Raw genomic sequence first — 24,308 nt, forward strand, 5'->3', positions numbered from 1 at the left:
CGAATTAGTGATTCCCATTGTCAGGGATAACACCCTCTGGCTACTCCCTGACCTAATATCTTATCATCAATTCCAACAGTCATACAATATATCACCTCTATTTTGTCAGCTTCTGATCCTCTTTATCTGTCACCAGGGGCAGGCTGGGCTGGGTGGCAGCGGGATACGCCCCCCCCCCCCCCCCCCCGGGCCAGTCCCATAGCCCATAGTGTGTTACCATGGGCTGGTTCACTGGGCCACCTGCATTTTTTTACTTTAAAATAGGCTGCTGAGTCGAGTCTTGTCCACCGGGCTGAAATTTGCCAGCCTTACCCTGTCTGTCACAAACCGCTCTCTGCGGATTTGTGACTTTGAAGCTTACTATAAGGGAGCACACTGGATTCAGACCAAATCTCACACTCACCTCTTTTTCTAAGGCTACAGATTTAAGGTCCCTTTTCCAACACTGACACCTGCTTCCACACCTCTCTGCAAACTGCCACCAGCTGCGTATAAGGCCCGTAGCAAACCTATGACTTAATTATTTAATTGCACACTCTTGGTGCTCTGGTAGATAGACAGTTAACCCTTCACACTCTGGTATCTAAAGAGTTAACCCTGCCAAGCAATCTCTCTCTTCTACATAGCCAATGGATTTGGTTAGAGCAATAAGGACAAAACTATTAAATTGTTAGATTTAATATACAAAAGGTACAATGCTTACAGATAATAAAAAACAATTAGATAAAAGATTTTACATAGAAATAAAAAATTGAAAACAGTTATAAAAACAAATGGGATGAAAGTACAGAGCATAATTTACGTATAATAATCTGTATTCCTGGGGGTAGGCAGAAAAGATGGACAGTCCTTCAATTAGATTGATCCCCAAGAAACTGATAATTTGCCCCTTCACAACACAGGTTTTTTTAAGCAAAATAAAATGTGATGGCCTTTACAGGGGCAGTGTTGATGCTAATAGGGTGGCAGGGATGTCCCCTGGGTGTCACTATAGATTGCTCACAAATATTCCAAAAGTTTTGACCTTTGGTAACTCTTCACAAATATATCCCAAAGACATAACTCCCCCTTCAATAAACCAGTCATAATCTCCCACACATTTAAATACCAAACATGATGGAATTATAGCAATGGGGCACCCCTTTCCCAAAGCCATGTGATTATAGCTGTTCCCGGGTACCGCTAGTAAGAATAATTCACAACCCGGGTGTGATTTCTGCTCCTCAGTATGTAGTAGCACAAAGATTCCCCAAAATATGAAATACAAAGACATTTTCTTTGAAGTTCATATTTATTTATACCTGTATAGGGAGCCTTCAAATGCTGCCTTTGTCTGAAAGGATGTCACGCTGTGAACGGCTCCATAAAGTCTATTCCGGTGTCCAAAAAAACTAACTTGTGTCAGGAAATAGCTCACCGCAGGGGCCTTTGAAGCTGCCACATGTGATACTGCTATCTTCCAACACTGGGATGTGCAGAGTCACCAAATAAACATACAACAGTCCTTCTAACTTTGCATTTTACACCATAGTAGCTGAATTTATCAATGGATTCAGTTGATATATCAAATAAACACTGCAGTTCTGATTTAGGCCTTATTCCCCACAACTATAACTGTAAGTTCTCTATGTTCACAACACCCATTAATAAGCCTTACGGCAAAACACGTGTCTGGTATACATCCTGGTGATGTTGAAGGCCTGGAAGCTACAGGGGCCGGCTGCCCGTGTTCAGTGGCATCTTATGCGGTTTAAAATAGTGTATGTAATACTATGAGGGGCATATAGGAAGAGGGTTCACATGAGAATCCCTTAGCGCCTTGTTAGAGTATTTAAGAGTGATTAGTTCCTCAGGGATTATTTTAGCAGCACTGCACATCAATAGCAAGATTGCCAGAGATTGAATCAGTGCCTACTTGGCATTTGCAATGTGCTTTATGGAGGAATGATAACTCACTAATCAATAGGGAATATATGCATGCAATCACCAATTATATATAGATGCTGCTTCCTCTATAAGGATCTAGGTATACAGTAATGATAATTGTATCTTGTATGTATCAGACCCTATTCCCCGCTACAACTATTTCTTAGTGTGTAAGACAACAAAGTTGATATAAGTGTGTGCACTTAATAAAGCATTCAAGCTGATACAAACAAGTATGTGCACTAAACCTGGTGAACATGTGTGACACACAAGACTAACATTGCACTGATGTTGCCCATTATATGCATTGTGTGCAGATGTACATGATAAGGCTACTTTATAAGACTTGATAATTAATACACACAAGATAATAGCTAAGTGGATATAAAAGTGTATACAGACAGAGGGATATGTGAGATTTATAGGACTTATACTGTCACACAAACATTTCATGAGTCCTGCAGCAGGTCTTTATTTTATGATTTTATTTCCCTTTTTCTTTACTTACTTTATTTTATATTTCGCCTTTGGAGATCAGTATATACAATTGAGTATTTTAAGATGAAACTTATAAAAGTGATTGTATAAAAATAGATGGACTGGAGTGCTCAAAAAACTAACCCTTTCTTGTGGTTTTTACCACAAGTATATGAAATTATGCAATTACTAAGTTTAGTTGGATGAGCACCCCCTCACGTTACATTATGTGCTTATTTAGAACATATTTTAAGTAAGGAACCCAATCCCTAGAGCAGATCTAATTTCTCTTTTTGTTATTTATTTTTGTTTTAACTAAGAAAGAAACTACTTTATTTTACTATATAGAGCATTGGATTATTATGCATTGTATTTTCAGATATGACACATGGGGCATATTCAATTGTCGCCGTTTCCCACGGCGTTAAAAGTATTACCGTTATTACGGTAATACTAAGCCAGATTGAAGCTCACAGCTCCCTGAGCTGCAAGCTTAAATCCAGCGTTAAAGGTACCGTAATAATGGTAATTGCGTGCACTATTACCGTAATGATGGTAACAGTGCATGCGCCGCGTTACTTTTACATGTAACGCCAACAATTGAATATGACCCATAGTATGATGTGGGTGAAAGGATCTTAAATGGTCATTTTTAATAATTAAAAATTATATTATAAAAACAATTTGCTAACAGTACAGTTCAGAACTATAAAGTCCTAGAATATAGAGCATTGACATTACCGTGTTCTTAACCTAAGTCATATTGCATTATTTTAGCCTTATCTTGAGTATTTCCACAAAGTGGCTTCTCAATGTAACTTCTCCTTGAAACTTAAAAAAATTAAATGTGTTTAAGAGGTATTTTGTTTAATAGAGGTATTTTGTTTACTATTGGAATACTGCATTTTTGTCATACAGGTGGTATGTACACACCCTATGAGCTAAATGATCTGTTTCCAATTAGGAGACACATGTGAATAAACAAATATTATATAACCAGTTTTTCTGAAAGCAGCGTGAACTTAAGAATTGCCATGGTATAATAGTTCTTGTTGCCAGATCTGATTCTATCTTGTTCGGATCTGGTTATTATTTCTGGAATTTCATAAAATATTTTTATCCATTACATAACCTTTTTAAAACCATGTTCAACATGTCCCCACTGGCTATTGTATAGTATTCAGGGCATAATGAAAGAAGTTAGGCAGTTTAAATGTCAATTCAAGACAATAGAGCAAAAGTGCAACAGTGATTTTAAGTGAAAAATACGTAGTACTTGAATGTCTGGGATATATTTTGAATTAATATTTACAGTTTAGTGTTATATAGTTTACAAGATCAAGTATTGTTGAGTTGCCTTTGTGGTAGTGAATAGAATTTAAATAAAAATTCTTGCTACGGGCAATAGATTGGATGATTATCAGGCATGCTGATAAATACAGTTGGAACATGACCGCTATTTGCCTTGTGAGTGGTCATCTTCAGACACATGTACAGGCCCCAGAATGCCAGAAGTCATCCAATTTCACCAACTGTATTTGTAGCTAAACTGGCAATAAATCTTGGCAACTTGGGCAGAGTGGAGGGATCAACTGTTTGTGCTCAGCTTTAAATCAACATTACCACAATAAATGAAAGAACACAGCTCAAACACAGTAGACTTTCCCTGTGACTTCACTCTGAAGCCAATGTCTGAATATGGAGGTTTTCATTGCCTTAACCAGTTTAGTCTATTTGAGACACAATAAATTGGAGAAATTAGTTTTTCAGGGATTATAAAGAACACCCAAAGGAGTAATTGTGATGTTGAAAAGCTGCAATTTCCACTATCCTATTGACATAAAATACCACATATTTATTATATGTACAAGCCACAAATAAATTCTAAAATTGGTTATTTAAATTTTTCCTGGGAGTTACTTCACAGATCGATTGGAACGTACAATACAAAAACAAGACCCAATTCTTTTAATTTAGTCTGGCCATAGTTACCAATATCCAGCCACAATCTCCTTACTTGCTTTAACAGAAAACTTAGCACATAGGTGTAATATAGATATTAAATAATTTAGACATTCAGATTTCACTACAAAAATGAGAGATCCTGGTAACAAAATATATGTAAAGCAGACTGCTGGTTTCATGATGCTGTCCAATAAAAAAAAAGTATTTGGTGAATTAATCAGACACTACTTTTTTCTTATACAAAATATCAAGACTAGAGAGACAGCTCAAACTTGGCAAAAGTAGTTCCCCACAAGTAGAAATGGGCGGGCTCGGTTCCCCGAGATCCGAACCCACCCGAACTTCGCCTATCCAAGTACCGAGCCGAGCAGGCTCGATATTCTCCCGCCCATTCGGAATCAATATCGAGGCAAAACGTCATTGTGATGTAGTCGGATCTCGGGGCTCGGTTCTCGCGTTATTTGAAATGCATAAATACCAGCCTCCAGAGCAATCCATCGCCATTTGACAGAAGGAGAGAGCAGGGTTAGGTCACAGGCTGTATTAGAGCAGGGACAGAGCAATAATTGTATGCTTTATTCTTTCAATTTTTATTAAAATTCTGCTAGCAATTCTATTAGCAATTGTTAGAGGAGGATAGAGGAGGCTTTTTGTTGTTTTTTTTCAATATTTTGCACTACAAGTGCTTTGGGGTGTCCCATATTCCCCAGTGTGAAACAATAATTTTTCTGGCTGCCAAAAGTCATATTTAGCAGCATTATCTATACAATTTTTTGCACTACAAGTGGTTTGGGCTCATTAAAATGGATTCAAAGCAGTCCACATATGAGCAGAATCAGCAAGCAGGTGCTGGCACCAGTCCTGATGATAGTGTTCCCAGTACGTCATCTGGTAAAGCCTACGTAAAAGTACATAGTCTTTTTAAGTCAGGGAAAAAAACACACAAAAAAAAAATGTAACCGTGTTGAAGAGAAAAAGAGCTGTAACTGATGAAAAGTTAAATGGCGAAAAAAATAAAATTGCCAACATGCCATTCTACACACGCAGTGGCAAAGAAAGAATGATGCCTTCGCCTTTCTCTATTACTGCCAGATCTAAAAATGTTACTGAACCTGCTTCTTGTAAGGTCACTCGTGAGCAAGCAAAACCAAGTAATTTGAAGTCTAAAAGTGGTGCACAACTACTGTTACGCATGAAAGGCGAGCTGCAAGAAAACAGTAAGGCATTAGAGGATAATGTATGCTCAGAATCAGAAATGACACCAATCCCTGTTGAGAGTCCATCCACCAGTGGTATGTGTAATCGTGAGCATTCTGTTAGTGTACCCATAAAGAAGGGCCCTTTCAGCAGTTCTGCAGATGTGTGCCTTAACAGCCCGAGTGTAGCCGGTGATACACCAATTGAGGAGGCCACTTTGGAATTAGAAGAGGATGAGGGGGAGATTTGTGTAGGTGACGAGGGCGCTAATGATGATATTGATGATTATGATGCAGACAGATACCAAATTGCCTTTCTCAATTTCTATTTATATTCTAGAGTCTATAATGGCTGAATAGTTTTCTATTTTACTCCTAGTGGAGAGGGGGTCTGATGCAGACAGATGCCAAACTGCCTTTGTCCATTTCTTTTTATATTCTAATTCTACAGTCTATGCAGGCTGCTTTTTTTCTATTTAACTACAAGTGGAGGGCGGGGGGAAGGGGGTCATAGACAGCCACCAAACTACCTAGGTCCATTTATTTTTTTATATTGTTCAGTCTATGCAGGCTGCTTTTTTTCTATTTAACTACAAGTGGAGGGGGGGGGCTATAGAGACTGACACAAAACTGCCTTTGTCCATTTCTATTTAACGTACAGTCAATGCAGGCTGATTTTTTTCTATTTAACTACAAGTGGAGGGTGATATATACACCCAAAGACGAAAGAGGGGGAAGACAACCAGGTTTGTCTGTATAATTTGCAGGCAAGGGTTAGAATTAAGGATGGCCTACCAGGGATTAAACTGTTTTTGCATAATTTATTATCTTTAGAATGACCTCACTTATCCAAGAAAATGGTGGAGCACTAAATTAGGTTATTTTAGACCAAAAAAATTGTATTTTTTTCAAAAATAGCAAAACAAAACCAAACAAAACCAAAATCAAAACACGCAAGGGCGGTTTTGCCAAAACCAAAACACGAAGGTAATCCAGATCCAAAACCAAAACCAAAACACGGGGGTCAGTGAGCATCTCTACCCACAAGTGTGGTTCAGCAGAAAGTAACATAATAAAGTAATGCCATAAATCAAATACTGTATTGCTCTGAAAGATCAAAAAATCTGTCCCAGAAACAAAACAAACAAATATATTTTCCATAATCACTAGAATAGCAATAATGGATGTTACACTTTTTTTTTTTTTTTAAGACAACGGCAGTAAAAAAAATAGGTTAAATTGTATAGTGTGGCTTTTACCTTGGATACAGTTGGAGATGGCAAGGCAATGTACAAAGTGTTTAGTATTGACAAAGTTAGGAAGACAAATTTAAGTATGATTTGCATGGAGTACAGCCCCAGCATAGACTAGATCAGGGATAACGATGTTAAAGGATCGTTATAGGTATCTGCATTGGAATGCAATAAACAAAAAACAAAGTTACGCTGCTTAGCTGAAATATGTGAATGGAATGATCCACTACGTGCTAATAAAATGCAGAAAAATAAATAGGAAACATCCAAGTTGCTTTTGGTTACAGCGCTAAGGAAACAGTTTAAGACGGCACTTGGTTTAAATGTGCGTCCAATTTAATCTTCAAACCAACTCATAGCCCATCAGCGCAAGAGAAAGTGGACAAATATGGGGAAGAAGTGTTCCCTTTGTTGAAGAATAAGAAAATAATCAGAGTATAACCCATGTGTAATTGCATATAAAAATCCATACTGTGAATTTTAGTAGTTGCTGCAACATCAAAGACCAAATATTCCCAAATCACTCATCTGTGACTTAACTTAAAGGTATGCCCAGAATTGAAGAAGTGGCTTTTAGAGATGCCCAACCCACTTCATTTAGTGCATTCATCAGCTGAGGGTATATCTTTACTTATGTTACGCTTGCACATCCGCTAGTTCTGGAGGCATTGGAGTCTTAAGGTGTTTGCTTTCAAAGTGCTGCTTGAAGGTTTTGGGATCTGGCATCTGTGTCCTGCACACAGGACATGTGAAGACCAGTGCTGCTTTAGCAGCAACTTTCTGATAACTTACATGTTTCTTCTTCTCAGCCTGTTTCTTGGCATTCTTCTGTTGGGCCTGCATCTTTTGCTGCCCACGTGCCATACTGCCAAGTCACTATTTTCCCTTAAGGCACCGCTGTCTGTGGCCTCTTCTGTCACGATATCCCAATCACACAGTGCCGCAACACCAGGTGGCCTTCTCTTTTTGTTCTAAGGCTTAAGTAGCCTGCAGAGATTCTAAATCAAACTGTATTTGTTCAGTGATATGTATGATATTTGCCATTTTCCTGAAACGTTACTAAATCGGGCTATGAATTGAAAATATCATTAAAATATACACCTCTATTCTTTGCTGGCATGATTTGAGGTTGCAATCTTTAAACTGCTACTGTGTTATTGGCACTATATAGGTAACATTGAAATGAATAAAACTGATTCAATGAAACGGGTGGTTATAGAACACCTATCCTGTCTAGACTCAGGTAGACACTCTATAACTGTGCTGCCCTAATCATAGATAATGTTCTTTAGTTGTACGGCCCTACACATTCGGTGATAAAAGATATAATTATTAAGATTTCATGAGGATACTAGCTCCTAGTATGAAACGTCGACACGCATTTCGCTGTCAAGCTTATTTACTCTTGCTTCAGTTGGTGTCATGGCAGGTCATTTTTTTTAAGCTTGTGCAATGATCTACATGCATCACCTTTAGCAACCCCCTTTCCCGTGGAACCAGATATGTTCGCCGTGACTCGGTTGTCCCCAGGACTACTTAAATAGTGATAACTTAACTCAGGTAGGTGGGCACCACAGATGACTTGTCAGTGGGATTCTGAGCAGAGATTAGTAATACAGGATGTATCTGAACCAGATAAGGGAGATATACTGAGTTACAATAGGATGTAGTACCAATCTCCACCAGTACCCTCATATAGGACACCATACTAGTTTGTAAGAGCTCCTGCCGCACATGAGCTCTTACCGGCAGATCGATAATTGGGATTTCCAAGGCCTAAATGGGGGGCCCGATCTCCCTAGGGAATCCATCCCCATGCTGATAAGCTTAGGTTTGGTATGGCATTATGGCAGGGGGACTCTAAGCTGCGGATTTTGCTATAGTGCCACCAACCCAGGCTGGCACACCCTAGTGCCAGTAATAGTACATTTGGGAGGCAGCACTAGGTTTGGATAAACTATGTGGGGGGGAAGGGACACATCGTTTTATGTTGTTGTTTTTTTTATATTTATTGCTGTTTTATTTTTCTATTTATTGTCTTATTTTCTACATCTTTTTATTTATGTTGACATTTTGAATGTCAACATTACAACTCTGTAGATATTATGACAGCATTGTGTACACATGTTACATGTCAACATTTTGAATGTGTTGACATTATGTATGTCAACATTTTAACTGTAGACATTATGAACATGTAGACATTATGACTGTCAATATTGTGATGTAGACATTTTGAACGTCGACATTATGAATGTAGACATGTCATACACAGCTCATATTATCACAAGTAGTTACCCTTCACTCTCTCACACTAAATTTATCGGAACACATTTCCAGCAGACTGATATGTAAATAAACTGTTAAGATTTGTGCATTAAAATCACAGCTATTTCAATATATATTGCTTCTTTCACCCTGTCCAACCCTCTGCATCCCTTTTTATGAGCACACAATTTCAGGAAACGTCCTACCCACACGTTCTCAATATGAAAATCTATGTATTGAGCAAAATAGCAACTTGTTTTACACTACATAACATTTTGTCAAATGTTAACCTGTTCATCTGAAAGGCAATTTACATAATGATCTTGACATACTAGGTGGATTGCCTGTTTTACGGAATTGCACAAAATCTTTATTTATGAGAGACATTGCATTACAGACTTCGCATTACAGCATAGTTGGATCTGATTCATTACGAAAAGTAAGGCAACAAAATGAGTAAGTTTTCTCCTGGACAAAACCATGTTACAATGGCAAGGGGTGTAAATTAGTTTTATTTTGCACATAAGATATATAATGTCTGTTTTTTCCATGTAACACAGAAATACTTGATGACTTATTTGTACACTGAAATTTAAAGTTGATCTAGGACATGCTCTACCCCAATTATAAATCTGTCCTCACATTTTAAATTTACCTCCCCCTCCAAAACAACATGGTTTTGCCAAGGTTCAAAGTTACTCAATTTTCTTGCTTTACTTTCCTTAATCAATCAGGCCCAGTAATTAAATATAAATAAGTATAGATAAAGCAATTAAATAATAATTATGGTTATAACCAATCAAGCTAATCTAAAGTTAGAGTTTTAACACTGAATGTCTTTACTTTAGTATGGACAACCAAACCAGAGCGTTATTTGCCAGCCTCGGAAGTCAATATTCCAATTCACTGGGTAGCCGAGACGGCTGGGTCTTTGCTGGTGGACAAGGAATAGAGAACTTTACTCCCTTTGAAAAGGTACTGTAAACATGTTCTTGGGTGACATATAGGTGAGTTCAAGAGATGAGCTACCAGTAAACTCTGTGAACAAGATTATCCTGAATTTGGAAAGATACAGACACAGGTACTTGTAGTTAATAAAGAGGACAAGCCGGATTTTCTGTACAAAATAATTTATTTCCATCGTTGTTTTATTTAACACTTTATCTAAAATGAAAATATGACTTGCTAAAATAGGTGTATTATCTCTTTATATATTAGAAGAGAAAACAATCGCTTTTGGTATACAGTCAGTTTGCAAGTGCACTTGCACATATATATATATATATATATATATAGATAAAATAAAACAAAAAATGGGCACAAACACGTCTACTTAGTGTCACTTCACCTGCTACCAAGACTCAGTAGAGTGGAATATGCAGCAACATTTCAGAGTTTGGATAAACTCTTTTCTCAAACCACATCACAGTCACAGCAAAGCCCTTCTGATGATGGTCACAAAGACCCACCCAGTGTAAAACAAGCACAAATAGAAATCTAGTTGTCAAATCAGCACTTAATCTCTAATAACTACAACCCAAAAGGTAAGGATAAAGTCTAAAACAAGCTTCTAGTAATATGAAATAAAAATATTCAATTATATCCCAATTGTAAAGTGCTACGGAATTTGCTGGCGCTATATAAATAAATGTTGATGATGATGTTGATGATGATACTTTTCTCAGGTGTGGTGCGCAGTGGAATCTAAAGTTTTGCGGAGGAGTTGAATTTCATCCTGACCACTACATTGTCACAATTTCAGAGGAAGGTGGACACACTTAAGATGGGCAGTTCCCTATGTGTTAGATATTTTTTGACAAATCCTGTCCCATCATTTCGGAATTTATAGGTGTTATGTCCTGAACCTGCAGTCTAAAAACCTGTCCATAAAACGTTCCTGCGCCAACTGGATCAGCAAGTTACTGCTACTGATACCAATATGTATCCAAACTTTTTTAAAGAAGTTATTCAATGGGCAGACAAAGTAGAGCAATTGTTTTGCAGGCATATAGAGTTGAATTTTTGCTGAAACACTGCTCACAGTGGCATTTATGACAAATTGTAAAAATTAATCTTTAGACACATCAAAGTCCGGCAGTTGCTCTTTAAACCCTCTGTCCAGCACACTCATTCTATTCATCCCTCCGCTCCAGACTCAGAACCTTGTGTCATAATAATATATTGCTCAACAGAAGGCGCATAGCTCTTTAAGCGCTCTGAACCTGGGATCATGTGTTCTGTCCTGTGACCCATCCTGCTTTTCAGCTCAGCTAATTAAACCTGCTCAGTGCACAGGCCTGTGCCAGAGTATTAGGCTCATATCTGTACTCCAGTGTTCCTGTGCAACTTGTGGCTGATTCCTGTGTATCCTGAACCGGACTGTTCCTGACTGTTCTTCTGCCTGTCGTTTGGTACTGTGTATTCCCGATTGTTGCTGACCCGGCTTGTTCTGACAATTCTTTGGTTTCCTGATTTGGCATCCTGGCAGTCCGTTGTGTACCAGTCCTGGGTACATTGACTAATCTCTTGCAGATAATATCAGCTCGTCTTGCCTGGAGGCAGCACAGAGGGCTGTGATCTGCAAACTTACCTGCAGCAAAGTCCAAACCTCCTTGCAGGGGTCCTTGGTCCGCTCCTCTGTTACTGCCAGCACTAATCCAGGTAGACGAAATTGAATCCACTATCTGCTAGAATTGTGACATAGATTTTAAATGTAAAGTGGATTTCCTGTTGAAGGAATGTCTGGAACATATTTTGATTGTTTTCTGGTTTTAGGTTTTTGTCTGTAACACATCATTAAACACCCTTTATTTACACTTTACATAAGGTTCACAAGAATCTCAGTCCGGGGATAATATCTCTACTTGAAGATCTAGTAATAGTCATCTTAGATGACACCAACCTCTACACCTGTATCCCATACCATGAGGGGATTGAAGCAGTTTATTTATACATTTGTGTGATATATATTGTGATGATACCGGATTTAATGTAACCCTCTGCGCCGCACAGCTGGCCTACCCGATACCTATCCAAGGTTCAAAATCACCCAGGAAAATATCCAAAAATAAAATAAATAAGTTTATTTAACAAAATGGTAGCACCAAACAGCAATAAACGTCTTTAAATAATAAGCTGCTAAAAATAAGATTACAGTCATACAACATACAGGGTATTTTGGAAAAACCTTACTAGTATTCTAGCCACTTTCAGGGACTGCTGTCCATCCATCCAAGCTTCTCCCCCCTCTCTCCTTTGAGGCTACCAGTAAGGCAGTGGTCCTGAGTCACTGTCACGCTGCTTTTGATGGACACACAGCTTCCGAAGACCTGGAGAGGTAGATCAGGGCAAGGGAAGTACTCCAGGGACCGGTTGTCCCTTTCTTGTCAGGGCAGAGACCGGGGCCTCAATGCCAGCCTTACTTAAGCTATCACTGGGTAATGAATGCCAATTTGCTGTTCTCTGGATTTGATTTTTAAAGGCAGAAATGACCTTCCTTCGAGTTCCAGGACCTGCCTAATTGGTCCTTTTCTGTGTTTACCCCTTCACAGATAGCAGATGATTTGCTCTTGATACAATTAGGGACAGGTATACAGCAGAAGTAGTTTAAACAAGTAAGGTTACAATCCAGAGACATTACATTTAAATATATAATGTAGACATCTATCTGGTTACCTTTTCCCTATGCTAGCACACAGACACACAGCTAAACAAAGACAAGAGACCCCCCTGTTGTGATGTACATTCATACAGGACTGTTGGACAATAATCCTTTTTGCCTAGGCTGAGACAATGGACTAGTTTGCAACATAAGAAAACCATGCTAGCAGACATTTTAACTACTTATAAATAGAATATATACAAGTATAAATATGACTGACAAATATGGGGAACCAGAGGGCTAGAAAAAGTATATGTTTTTATAGTCCACAGTTTATGAGAAACGAGGTGCAGACTGGTTGAGGTGATATTAATACCTCGTTTCACCACATATATGATGATTTGAAGGTTGATTTTCTTATACAGATGAAGGGTAATATTTTTAACAATGTAATGGTACTGTGATGGGTTCATCATTGGCTCTGTCATATGCCACCTGTCACATGTTTGAATTTTAGTGGAAACTATTTTTTAAGGATAACAAAATCAAAGCTCATGTTTTATGTTATAGGCATTACATTTATGACATTATTCTTTTTTTGGATTGCAGTGGCTATTCACCCAAAATTATTTGTAAACTTAATTAATGACGTAGCTCATATACAGAGGACATCATTGCTAACATCTAAAGTTCAAAAGAAGAAATGTGATCATAATGTGTTTCCAATTAGTTACATTTATTCAAAAACATCCAAGAACACTGCACAGTCATCAAGAAAGGATAGACTTTGGTATAGTCAGATCATCTTTAAAATCTCTGAACTCATGTAGATCAATCTTATGCTATAAGCGAGGAAGGAACCTCAAGGACATGTTGGTCCATCCATAGTTCCATTTACCAGAGGACATATTTGTATTTAAGGAACCGAATATCAGATGCAAGGCATGTTTCAGGTGTGTTCACTGTACCACCTGCTAGTTTTTAGGGATAGTTTTCTCCAACACATAGAAGGATTTCAAGTACCTGACGTAGATCTGTAGTGCCTGGGTTAGCTATAGTCTGCTTAGAAGATAAACTTTTTCAAGATACTGTAATACATTATGGATGGATTCTTCTTCCTAGCTTGTGAAAGCAGTTCAGTTACCTTATTGGAAATGCCTTTCTGTTTGAACAGCACATGCTCAGTCTCCAGCCCATAAAAGCAAGAGTGTCCGGTTCTGGCTGACAAATTGGGCCTTTACATAGCAGATATGGCTGAAAATGTAGCGTTAAGGGCTGCTCCCAGGATATCAAGAACCATAGCTGGCAGGGCCAGAAAGGAAGAACCACTATTAGGTCCACTTCCTTCCTCCTGATTTGACTCCATACTTGGCAAATGAGGGGAAAAGGAGGGAAAACATACCCATACTGATGAGCCAAGGTCTCATTAAGGTGATTGTTTGAAAATATTTTCAGCTGTTTGCACCAAATAATATGTTGTGTAACATTGCTTTTCCGACAGCTCTCAATTCTAGGATGTTTATAGTGAGATTAATTTTGTCTGCATACTTAGTATCACTATTTTGTTGCAGTATCCGTTCTGTGGGCAAAAATTCTTTGTTTAATGAGAGAGATCAGAGGAGAATGGCCAGATTGGTTCAACCTGACAGGAAGGCAACAGTAATGCAATTAACCATGTGGTAAAACAGTGGTATTCAGAAAAACATCTGTGAATGCACATGTCGAACCTTGATGTGGATGGGCTACAGCAGTAGAAGGCCACACTGGGTTCCACTCCTGTCAGCTAACAGGATATCGATGCTACAAAGGGGAACAAGCTTGCCAAAACTGGACAGTTGAAGACTTCACGTGTCTATCCTGCCTCATGTCAACAGTGCAGAGTGGTAGTTTGTTTTTTTTTCCTGCAAGAGCTATGGCATCAGCAGCAGTTTCAAGGAGAGCGCTATGCTTATGCCCTTGGGTAGCAGACACCCAGTCCAATCACAATCTGGCTAATCATTGAAAGAGTTCTTATTTTTGGAGAGAAATTAGTTACTATGATATATAAGTTGTTTGGTGGGAAATCAGATTGCTACAAGATCGCAGAGCTAAATTTTTTCCATCATCTCATCAGCAGTTCAAGGAAGCAGAGAGTTAGAAGCCTAGAAAGCAATATTCTACACAAAGGGCCATACATAAGTCCCTTTGCGTACCGTATCTTGTGTGATTTCACTCTGTGCATGTACCAATGAACACAATTCATGACCGAAAGCAAACACCACCTGCCTATGACTTGAAGGATGGAATGGGGGTGGAAAGGGGCAGATGTGGTAGTAGGCAATGTACAGTAAGAGCAGGCCAAGGGCTTTCCTACACAGAGGCAGCCAATACAAGTCATGGGTTTCTCATCAATATACTTGTTTCAGCCGTATCATTTGCACCAGCTACATGTTCACTAGATAGCAATGAGCTTGCATGTGTATGCAAGTCAAAGATTCTATAAAAACACATTGTATGTACAGTACGCATTAAGAACATCTTAATTTATATATTTAGTGTTAAAAAAAAATTAACAATTGTAAACACATTTTTTATAAATTACTATAGTATTAAAAGTTGTTCATTTAATTTCCAAAATATATATATTTTTAATGCGTTCTGACTTTATATTGCACAAATACATGTGCGTATTCTGCTTTCTGATGTGTCTGTTAAGATATGGCAAGCTAGTGTTTAGGCAAAATGTACTTCCACCCAGATTCAAATCGAAACGCATCTTTTCTTGTGTACTCCTCTTTAGAATAGCAGCATACTTATGTTCAGAAAGTCCTCCAGAAACTCAGGAAACACCAGTGACTTTACTGTAGGGGCGTGCCAAACTCAAGCGCACACAGTCATGTCATCATCAAGCTTTGATCGTCTGAAAGTTATTTATTTTTCTGCCATATCTGTTGCTCAGGGAACATCAGTGCTTTGCTAAACTGGAAAAATGTGAATTTGTGGTCTCTAAGATATAATTTTTAGGCTACATAATTTCTTCTGAATGCTTCTCCATTGATTCAGGGAGACTCCTGGTCATTCAGCATTGGGTTCAGCCTACTAACCTCAGAGCCATGGAGAGATTCCTTGGGTTTGCCAACTATTATATTAGATTCATTCATTATTTTTCAAATTTGGTTGCCTCCATCACTGCATCTACCAAGAAGGGAACTAATGCATCTGTTTGGTCTCTTCAGGCCTTGGATGCCTTCATTGATCTCAAGAAAGGGTTCACTACAGTTCCAGTGCTTTGCCATCCTAATCCTGATTTACCTTTTATTGTTGAGATGGACACCTCCAATGTTGAAGCTGGGGCTATTCTCTCAAGGAGATCCAGTCAATTTTTCCTAAATATTTTTTAGGTCCGGCTGTCATCCTAAACTCCTCTGGAAGTCATCACTGGTCACCAAGAATATGAAGTAGAAAGGATTTTGGCTTCCAGATGGTTCAAGGCTTCAATTTTAATCCATTGGAAAGGCTATGGACCTGAGGGGAGATTCTGAATTTTTGCAAAAAATCTACATGCTTAGAGGAGAGTCTTTTATAAGCAGTTCGATGCTTCAAGCCCTCCTCAAGGGAGAGTAATGTCATGAGCCACTGTTCAGGATGGCTCACACTGTAGTGAGTCACCGTCTTCCTCCTCCCAGCTGCAGCTGGTTGCAAGGCAGCCAGCATACTCCCTTCATGTAGTTCGCGGCCACATGACTGCCTTACATGAATATATTGTGTGTATGGGGGGGGGTTGTTCTTAATGGAACATTCTGGTAGTTCCTTAGTAGTTTATATGGCAGAAAATGCTCAGCCCCCCTTCTGGTTATAGTGTTTCTGCCTCGTGATGCCTTCAGTCCTCTGTGTCCTCCTCTTGACTGACCCTTTGCATGACTCTGAAGTTACCTGTCTTTTGTCTGTCTGACCCTCGGCTACACTACAGGATCTCCATGATTGTTAGCCGCCCTGATCTTTGGCTTGTCTTATTGGATCTCCATGGATGCTCACTGCCCGCATTGTACCCATTTATGGTTCTGTGGATTCATTCAGTCGTTTAGCAGGAGACTTAACACATAGAATTTCAGGATCCTTACTTTGGTAGAGCCCAGGAAATTTCTCAGATTCTGGATAATGGGTCATCATGAAGGAGTCTCCAACTGGAGCTCTTGAAGACATGGGATCACAAAAAGTTCTCATTGAATCAAACAATAAAATTGTCAGAACGCACCAAGAGATTTCTGTCTGGTGGACCCAAAATAAGTGATAAGAGAAATGTCAGTTGCAGAGCCAGAATAGTTGATACAACAGACTCCAGTGCAATAGGATGGGGAGCACAAGGTGTGTGGTCACAGAAAGAAAGGACATTGCACATAAACTTCTTGGAAATGAGCAGCTTGGAAAGCCATCCAGTATTTACTGTACCAAATACAGGGAAAACATCTAAGAGTATACTCAGACAACAGAACCCTGGTGAAACTAGAAGCAGAGCAATGATGGCAGACATAACAGGAATTATGTTTTTGAAAGAAAAAAAATGTAAAGGCGCTATCAGGATTGTATCAGGCAAGCAGAACATAGTAGCCAACTATCTCAGTCACACACATATCCATCCAGAAGATTGGAGTCTAAATCAGGAGGTTTTCCAATTATTTCAGTTAAAACTTTTATGGTTGTGTGGGACCTCAATTTAGTTCTCACTATGCTTATGGATAACTACAGTAAACCACTATAAAATGTGTTGGTGAAATGGGTGACTTTAAAATTGTTATTTTTAGTAGTTGTGACTTCTGCCAGGTGTATTTGGGAGTTATAAGCACTATGGTGAAAGGAACCTTTTCTGAATATATATTTAGATAGAGTGGCTTTGACAGCCAAACCTGCTTTTCTACCAAAAGTAGTATATACTTCTTGTAGTGCTACCAGCTTTCCTTCCACAACCTACAGATGAGAAAGGAAAATAAGCTGCATTCACTAGATCTGGCCAGGGCCATTTTTATATTCTTGTCTAGAACACAGGAGTTCAGCAAAACAGAACAACAGTTTGTGATACATGTAGGCCAACGTAGAGGATATGCTTCATGTAAATCTGTCCGGATGGATGAGATAAGTGATCACACAGGTGTACAAGAGGAGTGGACAGCCAGCACATGAAGTACTGAAAGCCCATTCAATATGAGTTGTAGCTACATTTTGGGATAGGAAAGGCTCAGGTATCTGTGACAGAGTTGTGCAATTCAGCAGGATGGACATCTTTCCATTACTTTTCCAGTCATTATTACTTTATTTAATCTTCGGGATATTATCAATTTGGCAGACATATCCGTAAGTCAGCAATGAAATACATTCTTTACGCTGCCCATTGTGATGGATTGGCTCTTTGCTGCTGCCCCCCTGTGCGCTGCTTGGGTCCATCCCATAGTAAAAGTTACTGTGGAGGAGTGAAGGGGTAAAATGTGAATTATATTACCATTAAGTACTTCATGGCAACCTATTGTATTCCCTCCGAAGTTGTCTTTATATGTGTCAGAAGACCGCATGGAAGTACTCAAAAGATGTGGAGGAAGGGGGTGAGCTGGCTTATATACTCTCTCTGAGGGGGTGTTTTTGTTAGAACTATTTTGAGCTAAACAGAATGAAAACAACCTCATAGTGAAGGCTGCCACAGAGTACTTTGAGAAAAAGGAGTTGACAGTAAGATAACTTGTGTTTTTCCTTATATGTGACAGATAACTACTTGTGATGTGAGCCACACATAGTGTTAACAGAGAATCACATGCTTTGATATATTCAATAACAGAGCACTATAATGAAATATTTTAATTGCTGCAAGCGCATTGGCCAATCATACAGTTCTTATGTTTTGCCATTTAGCTGTTTTGTTTGCTAAGGATCATTTCTTTACATATACATACATATGTCATCATCATTTATTTATATGGCGCCAGCAAATTCCGTAGCGCTTTACAATTGGGAACAAACATTAATAAAACAATACTGGATAATACATACAGACAGAGAGGTAAGAGATCCTTGCTCGCATATATATACACGGACAACATTTTTGTATTGTACGCTCCAAATTAACCTGTCACAGTTTTGGCTTATGGACAAGTATTTTAGTGCCATTTACTTGTAGCCAAAATTAATTGGCAAAGACAAAAAGTGACAATAGAAAAATCTCTTGGCAAACATTTTCGTAAATATTAGCCTGAATTCCTGTGGATAGGCTCACACTGCTTCATAATATCCCTCCACATTCTACATGTTTGGCCCAATCTGTGCATATTGTATGAAGCTAGGAGGAAAATTATTTGTTTGCCTAAACAAATTATAGTATTGCTAGTTTAAATATAATGAAACAATGCTTATAAATCAAAACTACCTATTGTACTGTAAAATTAAATAGATATAAAAAATGACTGACAAAAGTAAAGGATGGTATAAACAAAGACACCGCCCAATAAAAAAGGAAATGTGGCTTTTTCAGTTTATAATTGACATACCTTACTTGATTTTGGTTTCAAATGCAATAAATCAAACCCTATCCCTACTAGCCATGCAAGTCTAAGGTCATAAAAATTTCAGCAAAAAATATGAATTCTGAAGGTTAGATTGTACCAAGGGGACCTGGAAAATGGAACACAGTTTAGCCTATATTAGTCTAGTGTGCACTAGCTGGAGCAATGCTAGAATCTTGGTTGCTATAGTTACAGTACTATCATTCCATTTAGACTGTCTGTTTGTCCAATTGATTCAATTAGATCCCCTCCCCTTCCCATAAAAACTAAATGTATTGGCATAAATACCTACTGCATCTAGAATTTCTCTTTTGCTCTCTCACATACTTAATGTGAATTATATGAATTAAAATTAGAAGTAATGTGGCCAGTTTGAGAGGTTTGAACTTGTTCAAGGTGTGATTTTTGAGACGTTGGGATTGCTGTGGCCAAATTTGGGGGCTTGACGTTTATATGTTCACGCTGGAAAATCAAAGTTTCAGTTTGCATTATGTAGTTAAAGCAAAATACATTAAAGTAAACTATAACATGTTGACTGAACTTAAATGGCTACATGTTATGGTATCTTTAATTTGGACAGCGAACATTACTGTGTTTGAACAGAAAACGGTTAAAATTACTAAACATTGTAACTATTTTAGCTTGAACATGGCCAAAACTCATCCGTCTTGCTTGAACTTAGCTCACATTTTTTAGTAGATGTAAGAGAGACCCATAAATGAAAATAAAGTTCATAGATCCTAATTGTTTCTCCTGTATATGATAAGTTAGAGGTGTGAATTTACATTGCAAAATTTAAAATATGACACAAAATATAATTTCACATTATGTTTCCTATACAGTACATCAAGAAACCTGCTAACAGCGGCTGGCCTGCACAGATAACGATTGAAGGCTGCATTGAAATGAAGAAGTAGAATAATAATATAAGTGATTGTAACAGTGATTTCTTAGGACCTAGTACTGTTCAGATCTATTGGGATAGTTATTTTTATGTTGATATACTTATTATTTTAGTAATATTTAGTTTAACAAGGGGTATGTTGATGATCTTGTCATGGTCTGGAAGGACACAATGGAAGATATTATATGTTTTATGGATTTTGTTATCGTAAACTATTTATCTCAAATTCACACATAGTATGTAATCAGTTTTTGGATTTAGTGTTAGAGGGCAATAGCCTTATTGTTACTGCAAAAAAAAATATATATATATAAAAAATGTGGACACGAACAGCTACTTGCAATTTAAAAGTGAGCAATTCTCACAATTTTGTAAAATTAAAAGGAACTTAAGTGACACTCAAATTTGTGATGAACAATTTGTACTTTACGCAAAAAGAGTTAGAGATAGAAGTTATCCAGATGCCCTAATCCAAGAGGCTATTAATAAAACTAAGAACCTAGAAAGAAAGAATTTGCTGAAATATCAAAATAAAGCATGGAGATCTCATTCATTATGAGAAACATATGCTAGAAAAGACATTTCAGAAATACATTAAATGCACATTAGGATAAAGATAGATCCGAACTTGAATGACCTTACCTAAAAAAAAAAAAAAATCAAACAATTTTTTTAAAAAAGTTTAAAAGTGATGATTAAAACTAGAAATAACCCTATATCATGGCAGAATAAAAGGGGACTCTATAAGTATGGTCATTGTAACATTTATAAATATGATAGAACTCAAAGAAAAAAATTCTAATTTCAACAACAACAAAGGAAATTCCGATTAAGGGCGCTTTATAGCTGTATGAAAATCCATGTAGTTTACTTTGTGGGATGTACATGTGGCCTTAAATACTCTGGCAAAACTGAACATAATTTATAACTGAGAATACAGTAACATATACGTAATGTTAAAAATAATGTAGATAATCATTCAGTTCCTAGAGACTTCTGTGGGGAAAAATAGAAGAAATTGACTAATTATTGTTCCACATAAAAATTGATTCGATTTTCCAACTAAATACACTATGAACATATGGGCTCAATGAATAATTTGAAATAACTGTTTCTGTTTTATGTTTCTTTTATGTAGTTCCATTATTTTATTTGATTTCATTAGATTTTGGAGATAGGGTTTCTATGATAAGGCCACTGAAATACAGAAATGTTTTTGTTATATGATGTAATCACCTTTTACAGATTTTAATAGCATTTAAAATATATTTTTAGGCTTATTTTATGTTTAACATACCATGTACTATTTGTTTTATTTACCATTACCTAATTAGGTTATGGTCATTGAAGTGTAACCCCCTTTTCCTTTTTTTAGTATTAAGGAGCATTATTGATTTAATTTATATGGGTGTTTTATTCTGTGCAGCATTGTGACTGTTAGTTGGCTATCTTAATATGCATAGACTTCTATTATATAACACTTGTGGACTTTCCATTGTATACTAAGGAAGCAGAGACACACTTAGCTCTAAATTATACAGGAAAACCTTCCTTGCCTGCTTTTATTTCATTTACCAAAAGAAAGAAACTGACAGGAATTTCGCACAATGCTAAGCCAGCCATCAACTCACATGGTTTACTGCATGTTTAAAATACAGGGATTGATGCAAAGTGGGATGTATGGCAGATAGTAGGGATGTGCACCGGCGACTTTTGAGGTCTCGTGTTTTGTGTTTTGGATCCGGATTTTCGTTATTTTTGAGGTTCGGATTTGTCTCGCAAAACACTTGACGAAAGGTCTCGGTTCGGATTTAAGGTATTGGATTCGGATTTTTTTTTAAAAAAACATAAAAAGTTTAAAAATCAAGTTTTTGGGCTTATTTTCACTCCTAGGCTATTATTAACCTCAATAACATTCAATAACAAGCATTTCCACTAATTTACAGTGTATTCTGAACACCTCACAATATAGTTATTAGTCCAAAACGTTGCAACAAGGTATCTTTCTGGACTGCGTAGAGGAGTGGGTCACCACAATATATATTAAAAACCCTGAACTTTTATGATTCGCACCAATAAATGTACCTGGACTGCGTAGAGGAGTGGGTCACCACAATATATCTTAAAAACCCTGAACTTTTATGAATCGCACCAATAATTGTACCTGGACTGCGTAGAGGAGTGGGTCACCACAATATATTAAAAACCCTGAACTTTTATGATTCGCACCAATAATTGTACCTGGACTGCGTAGAGGAGTGGGTCACCACAATATCTTAAAAACCCTGAACTTTTATGATTCGCACCAATAAATGTACCTGGACTGCGTAGAGGAGTGGGTCACCACAATATATATTAAAAACCCTGAACTTTTATGAATCGCACCAATAATTGTACCTGGACTGCGTAGAGGAGTGGGTCACCACAATATAAATTAAAAACCCTGAACTTTTATGAATCGCACCAATAATTGTACCTGGACTGCGTAGAGGAGTGGGTCACCACAATATATTAAAAACCCTGAACTTTTATGATTCGCACCAATAATTGTACCTGGACTGCGTAGAGGAGTGGGTCACCACAATATATTAAAAACCCTGAACTTTTATGATTCGCACCAATAATTGTACCTGGACTGCGTAAAGGAGTGGGTCACCACAATATCTTAAAAACCCTGAACTTTTATGATTCGCACCAATAAATGTACCTGGACTGCGTAGAGGAGTGGGTCACCACAATATAAATTAAAAACCCTGAACTTTTATGAATCGCACCAATAATTGTACCTGGACTGCGTAGAGGAGTGGGCACTGGGCACCACAATAAAATATTTAAAAAACCTTCAACAGATCTGCATTACACTACACATACGGCTGCTCCTCCATCCTCTCCATCATATACATGTTGGAGTTTTAGCGTGTGACAACCTCTTGTTTTTGATAATGTCAGTGCATTTTGAATATTTTTCAATTTGCCCCACACCACTGAATGTACTTTATCTATGATACGCAATACGCATCTATCTATCTTGACTGCGTAGTGTGGTGGCCCCGGTACACAATTTGGTACCGAGGCCACAATATAATTAAAAAACCCTCCACGTGTCTGAATTCCACCAAACAAGTATCTGGACTGCATAGTGGGGTGGCCCCGGTACCCAATTTGATACCGGGGCCACAATACCTCCTCCAAACATGGTACAGACAATTCGTCATTGAGATCCCAGACAGACAGGGTCAAAGTGTTATTGTTTGACTTTGTAAACCCAAAAAATTGTCCCTGTTGCACATAGTCGTGCAATGAAGACTGACTTTTTCATTTAAAGGCACGATCTTTCAAGTGTAGTGTTTGTAAGTCTAAGTCATATTTTACTTTTGGTAAAATTGGTTTATTTTGTTCCTCTTTATGGTAATTAATTAGTAATAGAATTAAAGTATGAAATAGAATTAAAGTATGAAATAGAATTAAAGTATGAAATAGAATTAAAGTATGAAATAGAATTAAAGTATGAAATAGAGTGGTATAGAGTTGTAGTGTGGTATAGATAGAGTGGTCCACACAATATAATAATAATAAAACCCTCCACGTGTCAGAATTCCACCAAACAAGTATCTGGACTGCATAGTGGGGTGGCCCCGGTACCCAATTTGATATCGGGGCCACAATACCTCCTCCAAACATGGTACAGACAATTCGTCATTGAGATCCCAGACAGATAGGGTCAAAGTGTTATTGTTTGACTTTGTAAACCCAAAAAACTGTCCCTGTTGCACATAGTCGTGCAATGAAGACTGACTTTTTCATTTAAAGGCACGATCTTTCAAGTGTAGTGTTTGTAAGTCTAAGTCATATTTTACTTTTGGTAAAATTGGTTTATTTTGTTCCTCTTTATGGTAATTAATTAGTAATAGAATTAAATTATGAAATAGAATTAAAGTATGAAATAGAATTAAAGTATGAAATAGAATTAAAGTATGAAATAGAGTGGTATAGAGTTGTAGTGTGGTATAGATAGAGTGGTCCACACAATATAATAATAATAAAACCCTCCACGTGTCAGAATTCCACCAAACAAGTATCTGGACTGCATAGTGGGGTGGCCCCGGTACCCAATTTGATACCGGGGCCACAATACCTCCTCCAAACATGGTACAGACAATTCGTCATTGAGATCCCAGACAGACAGGGTCAAAG

The 24,308-nt window shown here is 37.7% G+C and overlaps 1 protein-coding gene and 1 pseudogene across 1 annotated transcript in view; one reads left to right on the top strand and one right to left on the bottom strand.

Annotated features, from left to right (window-relative positions):
* The window catches only part of LOC142100173 (protein FAM3A-like), a 62,222-nt gene extending 41,476 nt beyond the window's left edge, over nt 1-20,746 (top strand). The window contains exons 8-9 of the mRNA XM_075184117.1: nt 9,934-10,060; nt 20,053-20,746. Coding sequence (XP_075040218.1) covers nt 9,934-10,060; nt 20,053-20,127 — 202 coding nt within the window. The 3' untranslated portion in view covers nt 20,128-20,746. The remainder of the gene's footprint in view (nt 1-9,933; nt 10,061-20,052) is intronic.
* LOC142100171 (zinc finger protein 706 pseudogene) lies at nt 7,411-7,688 on the bottom strand (annotated as a pseudogene).
* Nucleotides 20,747-24,308: the final 3,562 nt, after the last annotated feature.

This window comes from Mixophyes fleayi, chromosome 8 (assembly GCF_038048845.1).
Source record: "Mixophyes fleayi isolate aMixFle1 chromosome 8, aMixFle1.hap1, whole genome shotgun sequence".
In the NCBI taxonomy this organism is placed as follows: domain Eukaryota; kingdom Metazoa; phylum Chordata; class Amphibia; order Anura; family Limnodynastidae; genus Mixophyes; species Mixophyes fleayi.